This window comes from Trachurus japonicus, chromosome 18 (genome assembly GCF_045865225.1).
Source record: "Trachurus japonicus isolate A0001 chromosome 18, Traja_1.0".
Lineage (NCBI taxonomy): Eukaryota > Metazoa > Chordata > Actinopteri > Carangiformes > Carangidae > Trachurus > Trachurus japonicus.
Window position 1 is genome coordinate 22,589,421 of NC_140924.1, and position 20,661 is coordinate 22,610,081.

The following is a 20,661-nucleotide window of genomic DNA, read 5'->3' on the forward strand; positions in this document are numbered from 1 at the left end:
TGCGAGCTGCTGATCTTTGCTGGACTTCACCGCCCCTCCCCTGCATCCCCGAAGCCTGTCATCGCTTTTCTTCCATTACTGCTCATCATCGAGGCGTAACAACCATCAATTTTCATTTCGGCGGTCGCGTCGTTGGCATGTCTTGTCCATGTTGCCGATCCATCTAAGCTTCTATTATGTGTGTGTGTGTGTGTGTGGGTGCCACTGTGTGTGTGTTGAAGTTTTGACGGGAAGTTTCACAGACTTTAAGGGTATTTATCCGGCCGTTCCCCCCCTCCTCCCTTCCTGCAGCACATGACATTACATGTTGATTCATACTTGAGTTTTAGTGAATAAGCACCATTAATCTGCCAACAGTATAACTCAGCAGAAAACACTTTACAGCTCCCCAATGGGCCCCACTGTTATTATTTGCTTTTGGCCACTAGCTGATAAGGCTTTCATGCACATTTCCTTCAGTAAAAAAAACAACAAAAAAACATTAAAGCAGAGATTGTATAGGTGAAGTAATCAGGGAAGTATTTTTTTTCTCCAACTTTTATATTCGATTGAATTCTTAATGTGATCTGGCTAATGTATAGCCCTGAGCTTGTTTTTTTTTTTCCTAAACTTTTTTCAGGAGAGACCTGAGCAGTTGTGAATTTATTACCTTTATTTTAATTGCATTTCCTGATAGCGCTAGGCAACAATTTGGGATAACTTACACTGCCCTTGTAAACCATGTAGCTCCTAACCAATAGCATTGCATTTTACATTTACATTTACATCTCATGCATTAAGACCATACTCATATTCAAAGCAACTTTCATTACTTTAAATCAAGATTTAATTTTCATCACCTAAGAGTTTCTTGGGCCTCCACAACACTCATCAAAATTCAGATGCAAAATGCAGCAACCACATATTAAAAGCCTGAACTAATGCTTTTAGATGTTGCATGAATCCCTCCTCACCTGTACATTTTGGTTGTATAGAACATGATTATATAAGATGAACCTTAGTTTGAAACCTCCTCAAAAGACTCTTAAACTTCAAAAGCCCCCACGAGGACAAACACAGAGTCACTTTAATTAAATATAGGAACATCAAAAACAAAGAAACGCACAGTTGTTCACGTCGTTCCCTTTATGACCTGTCAATAACCCGTGTCAAAATAGGAATGAAAGGCCAGAAGAACAAGCAGCTGAGCCTGCGAAGAAGAAACTTTCCCTTCACCGCCGCTGTCGCTCAAACGTGTCTCCAGGGCTTCGTGCACAGTTATTGAGAAGTTTTAAAGGGCCAGGTTATTTGTACCCCCGAAGACCACGAGCTCTCACGGCAGCCGTGCGTATTGCGTAGTGAAGGAAACACTTCAGGACGTGCAGAATTGAGATATTTGCCTGTCCGTCCGAGTGCTACATTTTGGTATTCACGGTCTTTACCATTTTGTTAAGCATGCTGGGATGTCAGGAGCAAATCCTCATTGAATAACAAAGGCAGCGCTGCTCTCGTGCAGTCGCTGATCTGGCGTGCTTGTTTTTTTTGAAAAAGTCCCTCTTAATGCCATCCTTGATGAGCTTTGGGTTCACGTAAAGGTTTCCTCCTTTTTTCTAATGATGTTTATTTGATATGATACTCCCCCCTCATACATATAAATCGTATTGTATTGTGCGTCTGGTACTGTCTTTAGTGGGTTCAAAGCTACACTGTCTGGAGTTCACCCACAGTTTGAGGGGATTTCCTCAAGTTCATTGCTAATCCACTCGTTGACCTGATTTCTCTGGCGGACCGTCTTGCAGACCATCTCCCTGCTACTCGTCTTTTTTTTGTTTTTTTTTCCAAAGGTACACGAGCGCACTAATAGACAGCCCATAGCATGAATTAAGTGTAAGGAGAGGGCAGTGTGCCTCAGCTGTCAAACCGGCTTAGTTTGTTGTCAAGGAAAAGATTGCATAAATAGTTCCTAGCTCTTTTAGATATAGATATTTTCTACGTCGTATCCATCATTTCACAATTATGTCAAATATGGACGTAATTCATGGTCTGTCAATTCAGATTTGAAAATCATGCAATTTCTGCTTTAATTACATCCATCTCTGACACGCTAAATATATTAGGGCTGCAACTAACACTTATTTTCATTTTGGATTAATCTGCTAATTATTTTCTCAAATTTCCTGATTAAATACTTCACTCCACATTATGTCAGTGTTTTATCATAACCGATTGCTTAATGTGATATACTGTATGCTGCTCTTTTATAAAGGGCCAATGGTCTAAAAATCCAAGTATATTTAGATTACTTTCATATATGGCACATCAATCAAATCCTTCTTGAACCAGTTAACATTGGGTCAAGATTCACAAGGAAAAATAACAATTTATCAGTTACTGATTGTTTTAAATGAACCGTTTTTTGATTTACTGCTTTACTGACTAATTGCAGAAGCTCCTACTCTTCATCATTTAAAATGTTTTTAGATATTAAAGTGAAGTTACTAGAATTACTTGTGTTTGGAAAAGTCCATAAAACCAGTAGGTTGCAGTATTTTTTAGACCGTTTTGAAATATTTGGCTGATAAATAAGAAAAGGACATTCATTTAAGGGTGTGTGGTTTATTAGAGAGCTAATTATCACACAATAACAAAAGTGTGTCTGTTCCCCTGCCATACCTTAGTTTAAACTATTTCATTATTGTTTGGAAGGAAGACAGTTGTTGTGTTTTACCACATAAGAGTGGGAGAGTCATTGAATTAGCAACGAGGAGGGGCTTAGAAGAATTTCACCATAAAATCCATTTACATGTGATCTTAACTGGGCTTTATTATCTCTATCAAGATCAGAGCCCTTTACATTTATACCTGCTATGAATATGAATTCTATACCACATATCAAGGCCAGTACCAAAACCAATACAGATCAATTTAGCATATTTGTCAAATCTGCATACATCTGCAGGGTTTTACATAAGGCTGTGTAGATATTAGAAAAAAGTATTTGTCCCCTAGTCTTTAACACGTTATAAAAGATCATGTGCAGTGCCCAGAAACTCGCTCAGAGTTTAAAGTCTTGATTAGAAAACAGTGGAGTGGAGACAAAGGTCAATAAAGGTCCCCGGCCGCAGTGGAACCGTTACCCAGACATTTTGGTTTATGGTCAATGCCTTAACCCTTAAGCCACATTAAAAGTCAACTGCCAGCCAAGTTCGAGTTCATGAACTGTGTCAACTGTGGGTATTGCTATACATATTTATACATATATCCTGAGAATCAGTCAACCTGGAAGCTGAACTAAGCAACTGCAAACACTGAAAAGCACAATCTGAATTTCATAGCTCGTTTTAAATAGATTTCATAGAAAAAAAAGCTTCTTTCACATCAGACCTGATTTCTTTAAAATATCCTGAAAACTCATAAGTGGGGACCTTGAGATGAGCACTGAGAATAAATCATTGGGCTCAGTCACTGTAATGACATCCCCGATGAATTTATGACCAGATTTAATTCAGTTTCCAAGTCATCGATTGAATGCACCATGTAAGTTAAAACACTCATTTACACACTGTTTCTGTATTCATCACAAAGTCTGCTCTTCTCAGTTTAGTAAAAGTTCAAGACAACACCTGCAGCCCTTCGATTCATTTCCATCTCAAGACATTTTTAAAAACCCAAAGAATTAGGTAATTTTCTACCTGGAAAATACTGCTTATAAGTGTATAAAATAATGCAAAATATGTTTTGTTTTTTTGTCAGCCTTGGAGTGCAGAGCCTAGAATAACAAAGGGAGCTTTATGTGGATAACATGGTCTGCAGCCCAGGCAAAGATCTGCAGTCTCCTGCTGATATGTTCCATTTTCTCTCTTCTCTTTGTGCCTGTCTTTATTTTACGAGTGTGCAGTGCTATCGCCAGGGCAACATGGGCGGATGAGTGATGGTGTCCATTAGTAAACATAGCCCCCTATATGTGCCATTGGCCTAAAGAGCCCGTGTCTTGAACCTCCCTTCTCTTCTTTTCTTCGCCCTCTTACTCTCTCTCCACTTATTTTCCACATTCTTCCCCGCTCTTCCTCTTACCTTTTTACCACATCTCTGCTGCCCACCTCAACCCCCCCTCCCCTCCTCCCTCCTCTCTATCCTTTTCTCCCCCTGCCTTCCTCTCCTCCCCTCTCCATCTATCCTCCTTATGGTTGTTTTTCATAGCTACAGCTCTGCAGCAGTGGAGGGAGGGATGAGACCATTTCTCTTCCCTCCTTTCGTGCGCTCATTTTTTTTTTTTTTTAGCGAGACACAGGGACTAGAGGATGGGTTGAGAATGTCAAGCATTAGGTTGGGAATAGAGCGCTGTTCAAACAAAAGAATAGGCCACTAATATGACAGATGCTGTGTGTATTACAGAAGAATATTAGCAAATCTTGTTTTTTTTCCCCTCGGCTGAGTAGAGTCAACAACCGGGGTGAGGAATCTGGCTTCTCTATAGACATTAGCAGCTTCCAGTCATGTTGCGGGTGATGAGATGTGCTGTATAATCTTGCATCTTTTAAACTTAAATCCCCCCAAAAAACAGCATGACTTTATAAATATGGATTTAAGATTCATTCAGGCAAGTCTAGAGTTCATGAACTGGGGTTTTAGCTCTCCCCTTTTTGTTTTGTTTTTTACACCCTGACTGCACAGTCTCTGTACTGTACATTGGGGAGAGAGAAAAAAAATGCTAATTTCACAATTAGCTTTTCTGTAATTAGTACGGAAAGGTAATTGCAGCGGATGTGCAATTAGCATTATGTAAAGTGCTTTTCCCCAGACTTAGGGGCCAATCAGTTTGCCCCTTTACATTCTGCGTTCTGCTGATGATGTGGGAGATGCTTAGTGTCGAACATAAGAGAGCTTCCTCTCCCTCCCACTCCAATGAATGCCATTCACAAAATGAATCAGTTGGGGTCACATGCTCGCTGGAAAAAAAAAAAACGGGGGGAGGAGGGAGTGGGGGGTTGAGGAAGTTTGTGCGTCTCCCTTTTTTCATCTGCACCCTGAATCTGAATGGAGAAGAGGGAAATCACTGTCATACCAGCCGTTCCAGCACAAAGCCTCCTGATTGCATTCTGGACTCTGACATGCTTTTTTTTTTTTTTCCTACAGGGAAACCAAATGTTCTTGCACAGTGTGACTGACTCATTGCCTGATTGCCCAAGAACCCCTCCCCTCCCGTCCCTCTCTCCCTCCTCACCCCCCGCCCCCCACCCCTTCCCGAGCTCCCCATATTTTAAATCCAACTCCAGCTCTGCTCTTTTCTCATATCCCTGCCTCTCAGTTCGCAGTCAGATGGATTAGTGTTTATTGTGGTGATTGGCGATTAAATAGAACATCCTACATACATTTGTAATAAAAAAAAAAAAGATATCGCCTCTTTGTTTCCACAGCTCATTGTGCTTGTAATGTGAACTGCTATAACTGGTGTTTCATTAAAGTATCAGGTACTTTTTGCATTAACCCAGATATGATTTGTTTCTTCTTTTTTTTCTTTTAGGTCTCAGACACGAGAACAGCACAGTAAACAGCATTTTCCAGTTACTGGACAGCAATAAGGATGGAAGGTAAATAACATGCTGTTATTTCATTGTAGACCAGGGACCCCCAAACTGATGGAGACATGGAGCAGGGACCCTTACTAGATAAAAAAATGTACTAGGCCCAGTACCATGTATAAACGTAGCTTGATATTGTGCATTCAATACTAAGCTTTTGAACTAACACACAAGTTGATATAGTCATGTTTTTTCTAAATGTGTACAATGTACAGTGAGTAGAGTAGCCGTCCCTCTGCCATTCATAAACAGACCTTGTTCACTGATACCAATGCCAATATCAACAATGTCTGTCAACTGCATGATATTCATGCAGACAAGCTTTTCAAAATCAAGTTTGTATTTGAAACATAAATGTGGAAACTAAAAGATATAAAACATTGTCTAATGAGATCAACCAAAAATTCCACGACCCCCCTGCAGCACCTCCGCGGACCCCCTAGGGGTCACGCACCCCCTATTGAAGACCTCTGTTGTAGACTATTGAACGCCACGTGACCCCATGAGTTTTCATGTTCATGCTTGTCCCTGTGCTGGAAATGTATGATGTAGATATAAACATGCTGTAATAATAGTTTGGCTAGCTTCAAATCAAAACAGTGCTGGCAAAAATGATAGGGATCCATTGGGGTTTTTTTTTCCTGAAGGCCACCTATGATATTTTTATCCTGAAACAGTTTCTCCCTCAGGATTTTACTCTCGCCAGGGTGAAAATGCTTCTGTCACAGTATTTAGATTGCTATGAAATCCAACACTAAAGAAATTCTTAAAGCGCATTTGCTCTCAGTTTGTGCTTTTCTCCTCGTCCTGCGCAGTTTTAGGAAAATGTAGCACAGCGGGAAAGAAGACCGGGGGAGTGTGAAAAGTGCAACAAGGTTGAAGATTTTCAAACCTAGCTTTACCTCTTCCCCCACCGCATGATCTACTCTCTCTCAGCTGAACCGCTGCATGCTAAAAGGAGTCAGCTTTAGACAGTGTGACTGACATTGTCATTTCAAATCATGTTTTATGAGCAAGCTTCAAAATACAAGTTAACATCTCAAACAGCAGGGCTGCCTGGGGATCTGAGAGTCTCTACAATGTCTGGTAAATGTAGTTGTTTTGGTTTTTCTTTCATAAAATCCACCCATTTTATCTCCATTAACACCTGCTAACGACATTAAAATGGCTCAAAACTAAACATCCAGATGTCCTACGGAAGAGGTATTGAGTTTACAGACCAGACGGCTTTATGTAACACCTTAAGGAATCACTGTACTGTCTGTGCCAGTGTGGATAAGAGGAGATTTAGTGAATATTACCACGTCAGATGGAGAAGCAAATTCACAGAACTCGTGCTCACTCAAAGTCCTCGAGAGAAAACCTGCTAATGGAACAAAAAAACAACACAACAGATGAACAAGATAAAGAAGATCCAGAGCAGTGTGGGGTAAAAAAATCGGTGACTCTTTTATGTTTTGCTTTTACATTTATGGTGTCATTCCTCGCTATAAGATGAATGACGAAGAAGCCAATCTGCATCAATATGTATATGTATATGCACCACCACTCATTAGTTCTACCTTAAATCCTGAAGTGAAGTCTCATCAGTCTGAGACGAGCACACATGTCTCATTCCCCGGAAAACTCCTACACCTATTTATTCCTCTGCAAACTTCAAAAAGTAATTCATTGCTTTATTTGCCTTGTTTAATCTTCGTGTCCCAACAGAAACCCACTTGTCCCCGCCCCCCTCTCCCCCCAACCTCCTCCTAGCCCCCTCCCCTCAGCCACCCAGGCTGCTTAACTTGCAGTCGTGAGCAGTGTTTAACCACTGTCGGCTTTAAAGAGAACGCCGTCCGTTTGTGCTTTCCCCCGCAAGGCGACGTGTGAATCTGCTGTTGACCTGCAGAAATATAGAGCGCGTGCTACCACCCCCCCACCCCCCAACGAGCCTGTCCCCCTTCATGCTTTTTTTCCCCCCCACCACCCCTCCTGTTCCTCACCTTCCCACGCCACGCCTGGAAAAAAAAAAAATCAATACTGCTTAAGCTAACTGGGCATATTCTCCCGGAAAGGAAGCGGGGCTGGGCATAGTAAACTGAAAGCGCTATAAAACATATGGCCGCGTCGAGGATGAAGTGCTTGTGCAGCGATTTTCCGGGGGAGCGCTATGTGCCCACTTATGCATTCCTGCGCCTGGATGTGTACCATTATTCAGCCCTTCTGGTCCCCCCCACCCCCACCCCCACCCTCACCCCCTCCCAATCCCCTTCCCCTTCCCTGCCCAGCCCCTGTCTCCATCCATCCACTCTATCCCCTCCATCCCAAGTGGTGTCTCTCCACGGGCCGCGCTTAAACAAACACATTACTAAGCTGAAATATCTGCAAGTGCCGCTTATTTCTCCGCAGCCATTGTTTCAGTCTGTCAGTCAATGGGATTCGAGCGAGCTGGCTATCTCGAGGCGGGACATGTATTGATGCCCTTTTGAATAAAGCAGGAGGTGGAGGCTTTGTATATGTATGCTACATCACCATTTTTCCCCCTGTAAGGCTCCGCAGCTCACACCCCCCGAAGTGTCAAGCCTGATTTAGCCGCTGTTATGATAAATGCAAAGTCGAAAGTCACCGGCATACCTGCTGCATGCGCATTGCTAGGCAGTTTTTTTGCTGACTTTGAAGCGGATTAGCATGCACATTGCAGACTCTTTATCTTGTACCAAAAAAAAAAAAAAAAGCTCCTGGCTTTGTCCCTAATGACACTTAGCAAAACACTACCCCGTTCTTAATCCACGCAATTGGAATTGCTAATTATCTTTAATGCAGATAATTGTTCTCTCATTTATACTTTGAACTAATCTCATTTTTGCATCCATTCAGCCGCCGATAATTGCTTCATGGGAAAAAAAACAAAACAAAAAACGAGAACAGTTTATTTAGGAAGTTTTGAATCCTGAATAAAACACCTCAGCTTGTGTCAAAAACTGGTGATTATCAGCTTAATTATATTTTGAACTCTGCAGGAATGTTGTTGCTGCTATTGAAGTTAGAGGGTTTGGACATTTTTGGGGTTTTGCCGAATACCGATTCTGATGTTTAAGATTCAGCCGAATGCGAAACCGAATCCTACACTGGCCTATGCTGTAAACACATTATAACTGCAGTAAACACCAACCTTTTTTATTCTAATAGTAAAAAACAATGGGCAATAACTTTCACCATTATTTTGAGAGAACATCACAGAACAGTGATTAGTAAAGATGGTAATGTTGGTCTGGGTACCATTGGGTCCGAACCATCTCAAGACAGGTAAACATTGCAAACTGAACATATAGCTCCTCTTGAATCGCCTTCTTTAGTCTTAGAGTACTGCCAAACAATACTCTTTCTGCTCACTAGTTCCAAACGTTACAAATACGAATTACTTTATTAAACCCCAAAGGGAAATTTGCTTGTCTGTCAGCTCATCTACCATTTGCAGAAGAATGAAAAAGCCTGATGACTAAAGGTACAAAGGATCCTCTATAAACGTTGGTGGCGTCATGTCATTACATCAACATGCTTTGGGCAAGCGTAGGGTTCCGTTCTGTCAATGTTCTAAGGTTCGGCAGAAACCGAACCTCATCAAAGAGCCCCAAAATTTGGCTGCATCAGAAACTGAATCCTGGATTCTCTACTAAAGATTCAGTGTGCAAACTTTCTTCCTGTGAGTTTGTGCCATTGGGAAACAAAGAATTCTCCCCCACACATCGGTCATTAAGGTAGCTTGTGGACTTCCTCACCATTATTTCATCCTCAGCCCTCCCTAGCGCCACACACAAGTGCAGCCCACTGTGCCAGCTGGCAGGAAGTTGGCAGCCCAGTGCAGGATTAACTGGTACCAGTATGCCGGCCTATAAATAGAACCTACCAACTGCTTCAGGAAATGAACCATGATGGAGCCTCCCAAAGGCCCATGAACAGGTTGTGCTTTTTATCCCCTCCCCTCTGTCCAGATTTATCAGTGCATGCGCGTGTGTGAGTGTGAGCTCCCTAATGTTCATCACTGTCTCTCGGTGAGACTGTGAGTGTAGGTGTGCATTGCAGAGCACCTGCTCCTGTGATGCCATGGTGTATATGTGTATAAATGCCCTCTGTGATTGGGGCCAAAGCCACTTTTTTCTTTGCACAAGTTTTTTTTTTTCTTCCCTTCCAGAGCTGCTTCTCTGTGCAGCCTCACAATGCAGAGAGCCATTGTTTTTCTCCAGCACTTACCCCAAGCATTGATCCTCTGTAGTGGAACAAGCTATTCGCTTTGTATGTTTGCCGGCACTTCCACTTTTGATGGACTCCCGGGATTGATCTTGGCTATGCAGTCATTATCTCAGCTCAGCAGTGTTAGTTTAGGTGGAACCTCTGGAAGAAAGACACCAGCAGGGAAGAATGGCCGAAGAAAGGCTTTAAGTGTTCTTGGATAAGAGGTGGTGGTGTATGATTTTTGATTGTGCTGCTGCTGTGTGTAGCGTTGTGTTGTGTGGCAGTCAGAACGAGATGGGCTAAAAGGACAGAAACCTCTTTTTTTTTTTTTACACGACCATCAAGACGGGAATGTTGAGCCTTTATTCTGCCCCACCGCTCTGTATAAAGGGTTCGAACACGGAATGGGAGGCGTTGTTATTCTACCTCCATGCTGGCAGAAGAGGAGTTGGGTTGACATTGTTGTTTTTTTTTGGTACATGTCATACCTCCAGGATGCTGGAATAAAAAAACATGCAGTATGACAACTTTGCTTGGTTTTAGAGTAGATAAGCAAAAGGCAGCATAATGACAAGTCTTGTCCACAGCAGCATTACAGGGTATTGGTAGAATAGAGATTAGAGAATCTCAGTCAGTGCAGCTGTGAAATCTAAAGACCGAGTTGACCTAAAAATGCAAATCTTCAACTTATTACTCATGTCAGGTGAAAAAGCAGGCAAGTTTCCCTGCATGAAGAAACAGAACTCGTAGTAGTATTGGTTTATTGATAAGTCCAAATAACTTTTGCTCTAAATTTGATGTATTCTGAAGCCAGAAGATCACGCAGTGAGTCAAAAGGTGTAATATATATATTTCATTAGCTTCGGGTTTTCAAACTTAAAAAAAAAAAAAAACCTTTAGTGCTTCTACAGCAAGTGAGGTTGAAATGTCTCGTGAGTCCTCAGGTGCTCTGGTATATGTATATGTACACGTACACTACCAACCCACCTATTGTAGATTCATACTGGAGACAAAACTATGAAGGAACACATATGGAATTATTTAGTAAACATAAAACATATTCTGCTTTGTTTGAGACTTTTTTATGTTATATTTCTTGTAGCCATCTTTTGTTTTGATGACAGCTTTGCACACTCTTGACATTCTGTGGAAAACCACTCCGGCTCAGTCTTGAAGGAGTTCCCAGAGGTTTTGCCTTCATGCTGCAGTCCAACTCATCCCAAACCATCACAGATAACCCTTTTGTTTTAATTAACACTTCTGTGTTCATTACAAAATTCCATATATGTTTTCATAGTTTTGATATCTCCAGTATGAATGAAAATACCATTGAATGAGAAGCTGTGTCCAAACCCTTGACTGGTAGTGTACCTTATGAACAGGTTGTTGGTTTGAATTGCTGTAATGAAGGCCTCAATGATGGACTCAGCTGATGATATACTACTAATACTGCTACCTAAAACCAAAGTCATCTAATTTTACGTTATCTAATCCTCTACTCTGTCATAACCCCTGTGAATCATTATGTGAAAATCTTATTATTATAGGAGCAAGAAAAAACAACAATAACCTGACTGGGACATTTCTCATTGTTTCCCCTAAATGACTAAGACTAACTGAACTCACAGTATTGTCATTTGCATCTATTTTTTTTCTTTCCTTTTTTCACCATAACAGTTTAACAGTGGATGAACTCCAAGCTAAAGTGGCACTCATCCACGATGAGGAGCGGGTTCTCTCTGAGGATGAAGCCGTGGTAAGTTGTCTTTTTTTTTTTTTTTTCTCCATGCGCGCAGTTTGTACTACAATGCCGGCAGGTGTAGTGAAAGGGTAACGAGGCCTTCCCTAACAAAACGATGACAAATTTCGGCAGTGACGTTGTACGCTAGATTACAGGGATGACTGTGACCTAAATTAACACCTCTTTGATGCCGTCATTAGATCAGTTAAATGCAAATGCTCTCACAGTGAAGTGCTTTATACTGAATGGTATGATTAATGTTGTGACAAAATAGAATAGCTCCCACACAATCCTCCTGAAATGTGTCCCCCCTAATGTTTCCCCCAAAGGTAAAGCTGCTGTTTTTTTTCACAGTCTATTATTCCCATTGAAAGACCAAAACCAACATCCATTAGTCCATGTCTGGATCCTTTTACAACTACCTGTGTGACACTCAGCCACAAACTCATTCATCCTTTCAAAAGACATGAATCTTACAATCAAAATAGGTCACATATATAAAGTTCCTTTTTTTTTTTTGCTTAAAAGGGTTAAAGGGATAGTTCACCCAAAATTCAAATTTCACTCATTATCTACTCACCCTCATGTCGACTAAGGGCTGGGAGAAGTTTCAGAGTCCTGCGTGCCTTCTCTGAGTTACAGGGGGGCTCCGCGCAGCACTGCATGTCCATATGACGGTAGCGATCGGAGCTCACTTTTCTTCGTCCAAAAAGACACACCAAAAAACATCCAAATACCTCCATAGTGCTCGTCTGTAATGTCCCTCTTGCATTGAAGCCCCAACATGAGAAATTGTTCCGAAAAAAATTAAATAAGTATATGTTTTAAGCTTATTTGTAGCGGAAGCTCCCAGCACTGCTCTTCCTGGTGTTCAAATCTCACGCGATTTGCATTGACACCCAGTTCACGCCTCCGCAAATCGCGCAAGATTCCGGCAGAGCAACACTGGGAGCTTCCGCTACAAACAAGCTTAAAACATATACTTATTTAATTTTTTTCGGAACAATTCCTGTTGTTGTTTTGGTGTGTCTTTTTGGACGAAGAAAAGTGAGCTCCGTTCGCAACCGTCATATGGACATGCAGTGCCCCGCCGTAACTCGGAGAAGGCACGGAGGACTCTGAAAATTCTCCCAGCCCTTAGTCAACAAGAGGGTGAGAAGATAATGAGTGAAATTAGAATTTTGGGTGAACTATCCCTTTTAAGTTTTCTTTTTTTTTTTTTCCACAAAAAGCCGTCATTTGGGACTATTTTCAGTAGTGGATTAATACACATTTGGTACATTAGTGAGTATTTATATTTATAAGTGTTATTGAAAATCACACCATGATTCATGCGTACATCACATACTTATATGCACATTAAGTATACTTAATAGAACCTGGCTAATATTAGCCGCATAGCTGACACACTCCACCTGTATACATCCACCTACCTCTTAGCCTGCTCTGTGTTTTGTATCCTTGTCGGAGTGCTTGTCTTGCCTGTGTTGGCTGTTTTCACCACTCACACAACAGGGTCCCTTCCATATTCATTTGAATTCCGAACAAGGACGAACACAGTTTCCCCCAACAGTGATTTTTTTTTTCTGTTCTCCCTCAAGCTGCAGAGTGTGAGAACGTGGCTGTCTTGTTCACTTTAAACTTGTTGAGCCTCCCTCTAACCAGGCAGCAGATATCAAAATCACTGGCTGTAAACAAAATGGCTAGAGCTCAATTTTTTTTCTCTCCCTCCCCTCTCCCATGTTTCTTTTTCTACAATAAACGGCGATTGGTATGCGCAATCACACTCGCGCGCGCACACAAAAACCTCAAAACAAACATACAAAAAAAAAAAAATTCTTCTTCGTTCTCCTGGTGCAGGGCAGGAAAAGTTCAGAGACGTTTCCGCAAATGAAGTTTTCTGCGTTATGTGTGGAGCCAAGCAGAAATGTCCTCCTCTCTGTTAAGGGGTGACAGTGTGTATTTTGCATGGGTTTCCTAATTTTAGCTCCTGTGAAATGTCCAACTCGAGAAATAGTTTTGGAGGTTGTGGTCGGTTGTTTGGTGTGAAACGGAAAAAAAAAAAAAAAAAGAAAAAAAAAGAAACCCACAACCGAGCAGCACCAGAGCTGTAACCGACATGAAAGGGACGAGAGAAATCAGCGCTCGTTTGTTATTTCTGTTGTCGAACGGGGAGGCAGTCCTAATGAATTCAACTGCATCTGAAGAGGATGAATTGATATGAATATGCATGAATATGAAAATTTGTACTTAACTGCTACCACAACAAACGGTGATCAAGCCGGGCAAATTAAACAGGGCGCCATTGACAGTAGTTAACAGGCAATTTACATTAGAACTGACAAGCGGCCCCGTGTTAGCACCTTAATCAAGGTCCAAGGGCAGCAACAGTTGTACCATATAATTCTGTGTATTGGGACAGATTTGGATAAGTGATTTTTGCTTCCTAACAGCCTATTAATTCTTTTGTTATCGCCTACTTAGTGTTTCTATTATGCAAATACATTCTCAGGTATTTCCTGACAATTTTGACATTTGCCGCTTTAGTCACTCCGTAGCCAGTCCATACCCCAGATATGTGTAGATCCTTCCAGGTTGATGAATAAATAACACAGTACTTGAAATTACTTTATAACACCGCAGTTTTCTTTTGTGTTTATGTGGGCAGAAAGGGAAAGAGAGAGTTATTTCCCCAACTGTGGTCAGACCTTGATTACTTTTGTTTTGTCACATGAATAATGCCAAATATATATATATATATATATATATTTACACGCTTATTGAATATTTGTCACTTTCACACCTTTTTATGAGTTTTCCCCCTCGTCTTTTCCCTTTTTCTCTTAAGAAGCTTTGGCCTCCACAGAAAATTCAGTTTCCACTTCAGCGGCCCAGATAATTCAAGAACAGAGAGGATTTTCAGGAGAACAATTTGATGATCAAAGGAGGCACTCCACTCGGGAGCGGGAAAAGGGATGTTCTGAAGTGGCGCTAACTCTGTATTCTATCATTATGTTATAGCCCTCCATATCCCGTAGAAACCACCGTTAATGTCGAGTCAAGTTCGCTCACATTTAGAAGGTAATCACAGCCGAACCGGGAAGAACGTCTTGTCACTGCCCAAAAAAAATGGCGCCATTCTCGTCCAGCCGTCTCCCCTTAAACACAGTGCCCACCAGAACACATATCATTTCAATACCCAAACTGAAACATTTGCACTAAATCAGCATCTTTGCAACGAGCGCACTGTCCTCCCTCTTGGCATTAACCATAGGAAAATACATTCTCAGAAGCACCCATGTGTGACCGAGCTCAGACTGTAGCTATGAATAGGGGAAATTGCCTTCTCTCAAGAAATATGCATTAGTGCAGAGGTGAATTTCACTTATCCATCTACTACCCACCCACCCAACCTCCCTTCAAAGCCCCTTACTCAGTCTTGCAGAAACGACGAGACTGAGCATGGAATATGTGTTTTTCTTTTTTTTCCCCCTATTCCTTTTCAACAACAGGATGCAAGAAATCCCCCTGATTAAAAAAAAAAAGGCCACCTTTGCTATTCAAGTACCTATTGGTGTTGATAAGAAGAGAGCAAAGTTGGAAGAATTTCACTTTTTAAAAGCGTGTAGATGAAAAACACTGCCGTTGAGCTGTCTCCCCCCTTTTTCAGTGCGTTAAACGCAGCGTTGACCTGCACACATATCACCGTCGCAATACCCAAACCGAAACATTTGCATTTAATCAGCATCCGGCAAAGAGCGGCCTCTCCTCTCTCTTGGCATTAGCCATAGGACAATACATTCTCAGAAGCACTGATGTGTGACCAAGCTCGGACTGTCGCGATGAACAGAGCTGCAGGAAATTGCCTTCTCTCAAGAAATAGGCATTTGTGCAGAGGTGAATTTCACTTATCTATCTACTACCCACCCATCTTCCTTCAAAGCCCCTTACCCAGTCTACCAGAAAGGGAGAGAGCCCGGGCACAGAATGTGTTTTTCTTTCTCTTCTCAAACAGGAGAATGCAAAAGTGGAAGAGCCAAGAATGCAAGAGAAACCCTTTGCCGTTAAAGCGCCTCTTGGTGTCGATAAGAAGAGCAAAGTTTGGGGGAATTTACACTTTTTCAAAAGTGTCTTGATGAAAAACATTACTGCAGGTGTGTTGAAGATTGGGAATTCCCAAGAACAGCTTGCTAGTGGGTATGGAAATGGTGCTTGTTTCACACTTTAATAGTATTGGCTATACCCCAGGGATTCCTATATAGAATAGAAGAGCTGACATTAGTTGGTAACAAGGCTGAAAGGATGGCAGTGTAGCTACTGTAGTGTAGTTGGGAGGTAGTGGTGCATGGACAAAGGGAAAAACAGAACCTTAAGGATCTCATTATAATGAACTCTTCGGCATCCTATAACTGACTTCAGGAAACCCAGTAATGTTAGAGCACTGGGAGATTTCTGTATCCAGCTAGACCCTGTTTGACAGAAAACCACATTTTTTTTACAACCATGTTTTACAAGTTTATGATTCTTACCAAAGAAAATCTCACCTCCATAGCAGCTGTTGGAGCTTTTGACCATATTGCACGATTTTCCAGTTGGAGACGTTGTCAGCTGGTGTCTCCAGGTCAGTAAAGTTTTTCATACGAATTAGTCCCAAAAACTTGTCACTTGTCAGTTGACAGTGTTACAATAACAATTTTTGAAATGAGCATTTTGAGTAATTTATCAATCAAAAACACAAAACATTTGACAGGGTTGGACTTAGCTAGTGTGAGGATTTGTTCTCTCTGTGTTTTATGTCTCCGTAAATTGTATATCTTTGAGTTTGGTTGCTGTTAGGATAAAACAAGTCATTTAAATACTTTCTGACAATTGAAATGTAATAAAAAGACGACAGACTGAATTAGTGATAAGGAAAATAACTGAAAATAAATGACTTTCAGCTCCGTACAAAGTTATGTTTAAATACTTTTTCTCATTCATCGCATTCAAACTTATTTTTTAAAAACATTTTATGGGAACAAATAAAAAAGATGAATAAATAGTGTAGTTTACACTCGTGTATCAAACAGGTAGGAACCCGTCTCCATGCTGTTGACCCGTTCCTGACATTTTTCTATGACACGATCCCCGTAGAGCTGAGCCTAAAAGCTCCTCTTACAACAAGCCGGCCTGATATGACTTCCCCTCTCTATCTTTCCAACTTCAATGAGCTCTCACAACATCCACCGCTACACAAAAACACCCGATGCCCAGCGCTGCCCTCCCACTCCCTAGTCCCGACCGGCCAAGGTCACCCACTCGGCTGGGCTCTTCACACCATCTGTTTGAGCTGGTTGACATTTGGCCCTGGCCAATGCTGAAATCTCACTTCAGGAAAGGGGGGAGGTGAGGGAGGGAGGGTGGTGTATTTGCATTCTGTTTATGAATGTATGTCAAAAGGTTGGATTTCAGCTATTTTGTATCTCAATGGCGAGAAATAACATGTTGATGTTAGTGCAAGATATTAGAGAAAGGAGACACAGAGCGATGCTTAGGGGAATCAGTGTGTAGGCTTTTAAAGTGCTGTGCTGTAAACACTATAATAGCTTCTGGCTTTTGATACACTACTGCTGCATTCAAACCAAAAAGGAATAGAGTCCAGATATGACACTGACTGCCATTGTTGCGCATTTAATCAATACGAGAGACAATAAGGTTATACTTCAAATCACTGCCATGACAATAGGTGGTGGTGGTGGGGGGGGGGCAGGCTTTACAGCACATCTTTGCTGGTTGATGTCTTGCGAGCCTCCAGAAGGGGGCAGCAGGCCTCTAAGTTGAATGCCAGCTAATGGAAAAATGGAAAGTCACATTCACAGGTCATTTAATCTCTTTGTTTTGTCATGGGCTGGGCCTCTGGTGCGGTTTTCCTGCCTTCACTCTCTCTCTCCCTCTCTCTCTCTCTCTCTCTCAAAAAAAAAAAAGAGACAGAGAGAGGGAGAGATATCCCTCCTGCTCAGAAATGAACAGTTCTCATCTGCTGCCAAGAATTTCCTTTTTCATGCATTTGTTGGGAGGTTTCGTAAGCTCGCAGTTATTCTAGGATTTAATGCGTGTGTTCTGGGGACATTTTTGATGGCTGCGTGTTACTATAAGAGTGTGTTTTTTTTTCTTTTTTCTTTTTTAAACTGTATTTAACTTTCTGAAATGTCTTACTTTGGAACAATGTCACAGAGTAACCTAGAAGTTTTCTATCTGCAGACCTAAGCTGTACTTAGGAATCCAGTCTTACTTAACTGACTGGATGTAGGCCATGATGTTTCTTTATAGCTTACAGTATGCGCATGCAGGCTTGCCATTCCACACTTGTGTTTGGTTGTGGATTATATCGCTTTTAAGGTAAAGCATGCACAGCTTGCACCTCACTAACTTAGATGTTGTAATGAGTTACGTGCAACCGATAGTAAACACTATACCAGCCGTATGCAGGTTTTTTTTGCATATCTGTTTCCAATGAGATTATACTTGTGAGTTAAAAGGCTGCTGGGTATATGGGGCTTGTTGGACCCTCCCCACCCCCCAATTCATCACCTCCCATCACACGCGTCATGTTTTTGCTTCCCAGCTGGAGTGCTTTCAAGTTATATAATCCGAAATGACAGGCTGAAACCAGAGGTGGAGTGATATGCGGTTTGTAGAGCTGTGCTAGAGAAAACTGACCTGGTAAAGAAAAGAAAAAAAAAAACGCGGTAATGTGTCATGTTCTTTTGAGATAAGAGGACATTGAGGGGTGGTGGAGAAAGGGAGGGGGGGGCAACGAATGATTTGGGTGGTAACAGCGAAAGACTTTCTACTTGTTTCAGCCTGCGCACCTGACACTCCTCAGTCTCTCGCCTTGCCCTCTCCCTCGCTGCACCTCAGATATTCTCCGCGCTCGTCTTTTGTTATGTAACCGTCGAGATTGGATGCGCTTGAGGTCGCGCGGGTGGCACAGGTAATGGAACCAGTGGGAGGTCAAAGGCAAGAGAGGGAAGGAGCAAAGTGAAGAGGCATCGTTTTGTGCTGCTCCAACAAGTCCTGACAGAGGTGTCTTACATCGAGAGCCGTCCTATTGATCCGTCGGCATGACTGTCTGTTCATACAAAGCATATACAATATCTTTAACTTTTTATTCATCAACATTTTCACGATAAAAAAAAAATACTGGAAAATATGTAGAATAAAAAAAGCAACAAATAACGTGTTGCGCATAAATATTCAACCCCCAGTGTCAGATATATATATAAAGTTGAATCACACAGCTTCTATCACTTTGACTTCATCGCTGAAAGTTCTGTCTTACAAGCTGTACTGACACAAAAGCCTTAAAGCAAGCTTAAGGCAATCATTTGTATTCTTATCAGCTTTAACCACTTGACAAATACTATTGATGTTGCACCCGTGTAACTGCAGCTCCTGAGAACATGGTACACACTGTACAAAGGGGCAATCCATGCTGGCGCCTCCCAAGCGAACGCATTGATCAGCGATCTCGCACTGTATCAGAGGAACAGAAGGCATGTTGTATAGCGAGGGAGGCAGTCTCTGAATACCGCCCTTAACATTTCAGGAACATTTTATTCTCAAGTTTTTGCCAGTGTCTGAAAGTGTCAAGGTTGGACGGGGACAGGATAGAGGTCCCAGATTTAAGTAGAACACAAAACCAGTGCAAGCAGATCAAAGATTTAACAAAGAAAAACACAGATGTATCACTAAGATGGAATACGAAGTCCATAAATCAAGGCCAAATGCTCAGTGACATCAAAAAACGAAGGGCAATAAGGGAAACAGAGGCACAAGGTGACGTTAGAATAACAGCGGATGAATTGTCAGAGATGGAGGGAAGGACACAGACTTGAACACGAAGGAGAGGCGAGGTTAATTAAACATAGGTGAAAATATGAGGATGGGGCAGACTCTTACAGAAATAGGAAAGCAGAAAAAGAGCAGAGTAAGTTATTTCAAAAATAAAAACAGGAAATGACCTCAGGTTTAAACAAAGTCAGACCGTAATGGAAAATAGATGACCCTGGCTTGTCTTGTCGCTTTGTAACAGCTAGTTGTTGCCTTCTATTATCTGCCTTGAATAAGTTGTACTGATATGTTGACACAAAGATAGTGACTATAACCACCTTGTGGCATTGTGAAACCACAATGTGTAGGCAGAAAAAAAAACTACATTTCCAAAAGCAAGTATATGCACAGGTAGTCTTCTAGATTAGCCATTGTAGCTAACTGCCAAGGCACCTCTGACACACAATCATTTCAGCCACTATGAAGTGATCCAGACTGAAAAACACTGGAATTTTTATTGGTTTGTGTTTCCCAACCTTGATGAATACTACAATCTTTAAAATGTGTTCTAAATCATCACATAATCAAAACTGGAATTCAACACAATTAACTGTATTTCAGCCCTGGGACTTGACGAATAAAAGACGCTGTTGAAATATTCGCCGGTGAATATTTTGACATTCAGCAACCATTGCGGCGACGCAAAAACACCAACAGTTATAAACCAAAGTTTGTGTCCGGTGGTTCTTTGCCTATGTTGGGCCTTAAAAATGTTTGTTTGTGTTAGCCAAACCTGCTATGCCACTGTCATCTTGTTACGAACTACCTCCAAAAGCAACTCACTATCTATCACTATCCTGACAACTGAGTTGTTTGGCGATGTTGCAACACATCGTCCTCCATTTTGTCGTCTTTGTAATGTTTGTGTCAACACAGCTTGACATAGGTTGTTGACACTGTTGTTGCGGTGTTGTGTAGGGTTGTGACAGCTCCTTTCCATGCTACATGATTTGTTGATGCGTTGCCGGAAAAAAGCTCAGAAAACTCGAACTCACGCATTTTGGCTGCGAAACATTCGCAGTCTGTGTGAAAGGACTTGGATGAAAACCATAGTTTGAAAAAAACATTGACGTGCTAATAGAGTGGCGAAGTCCTGCCCTTCCATTTCCGGTACATGGGTCCTCAAAAGCGAAAAATTATCAATGAGATTCAATGGGTAGATAAAAATTATTTTCTGGTCCCGTTTGAATTGTGCCATGGATTTTGTTTGTGATATTTAAAGATAATTTTTCACGCAAAGAAGACTACAATTTAGCACAAAGAATTTTGATA

At 41.5% G+C, this 20,661-nt stretch overlaps 1 protein-coding gene across 1 annotated transcript in view; it reads left to right on the forward strand.

Moving 5' to 3' along the window:
- The window catches only part of LOC146969355 (glucosidase 2 subunit beta-like), a 138,910-nt gene that overhangs the window by 12,994 nt on the left and 105,255 nt on the right, over positions 1-20,661 (forward strand). The window contains exons 7-8 of the mRNA XM_085806291.1: positions 5,504-5,570; positions 11,454-11,532. Of these exons, the coding sequence (XP_085662417.1) occupies positions 5,504-5,570; positions 11,454-11,532 (146 nt within the window). The remainder of the gene's footprint in view (positions 1-5,503; positions 5,571-11,453; positions 11,533-20,661) is intronic.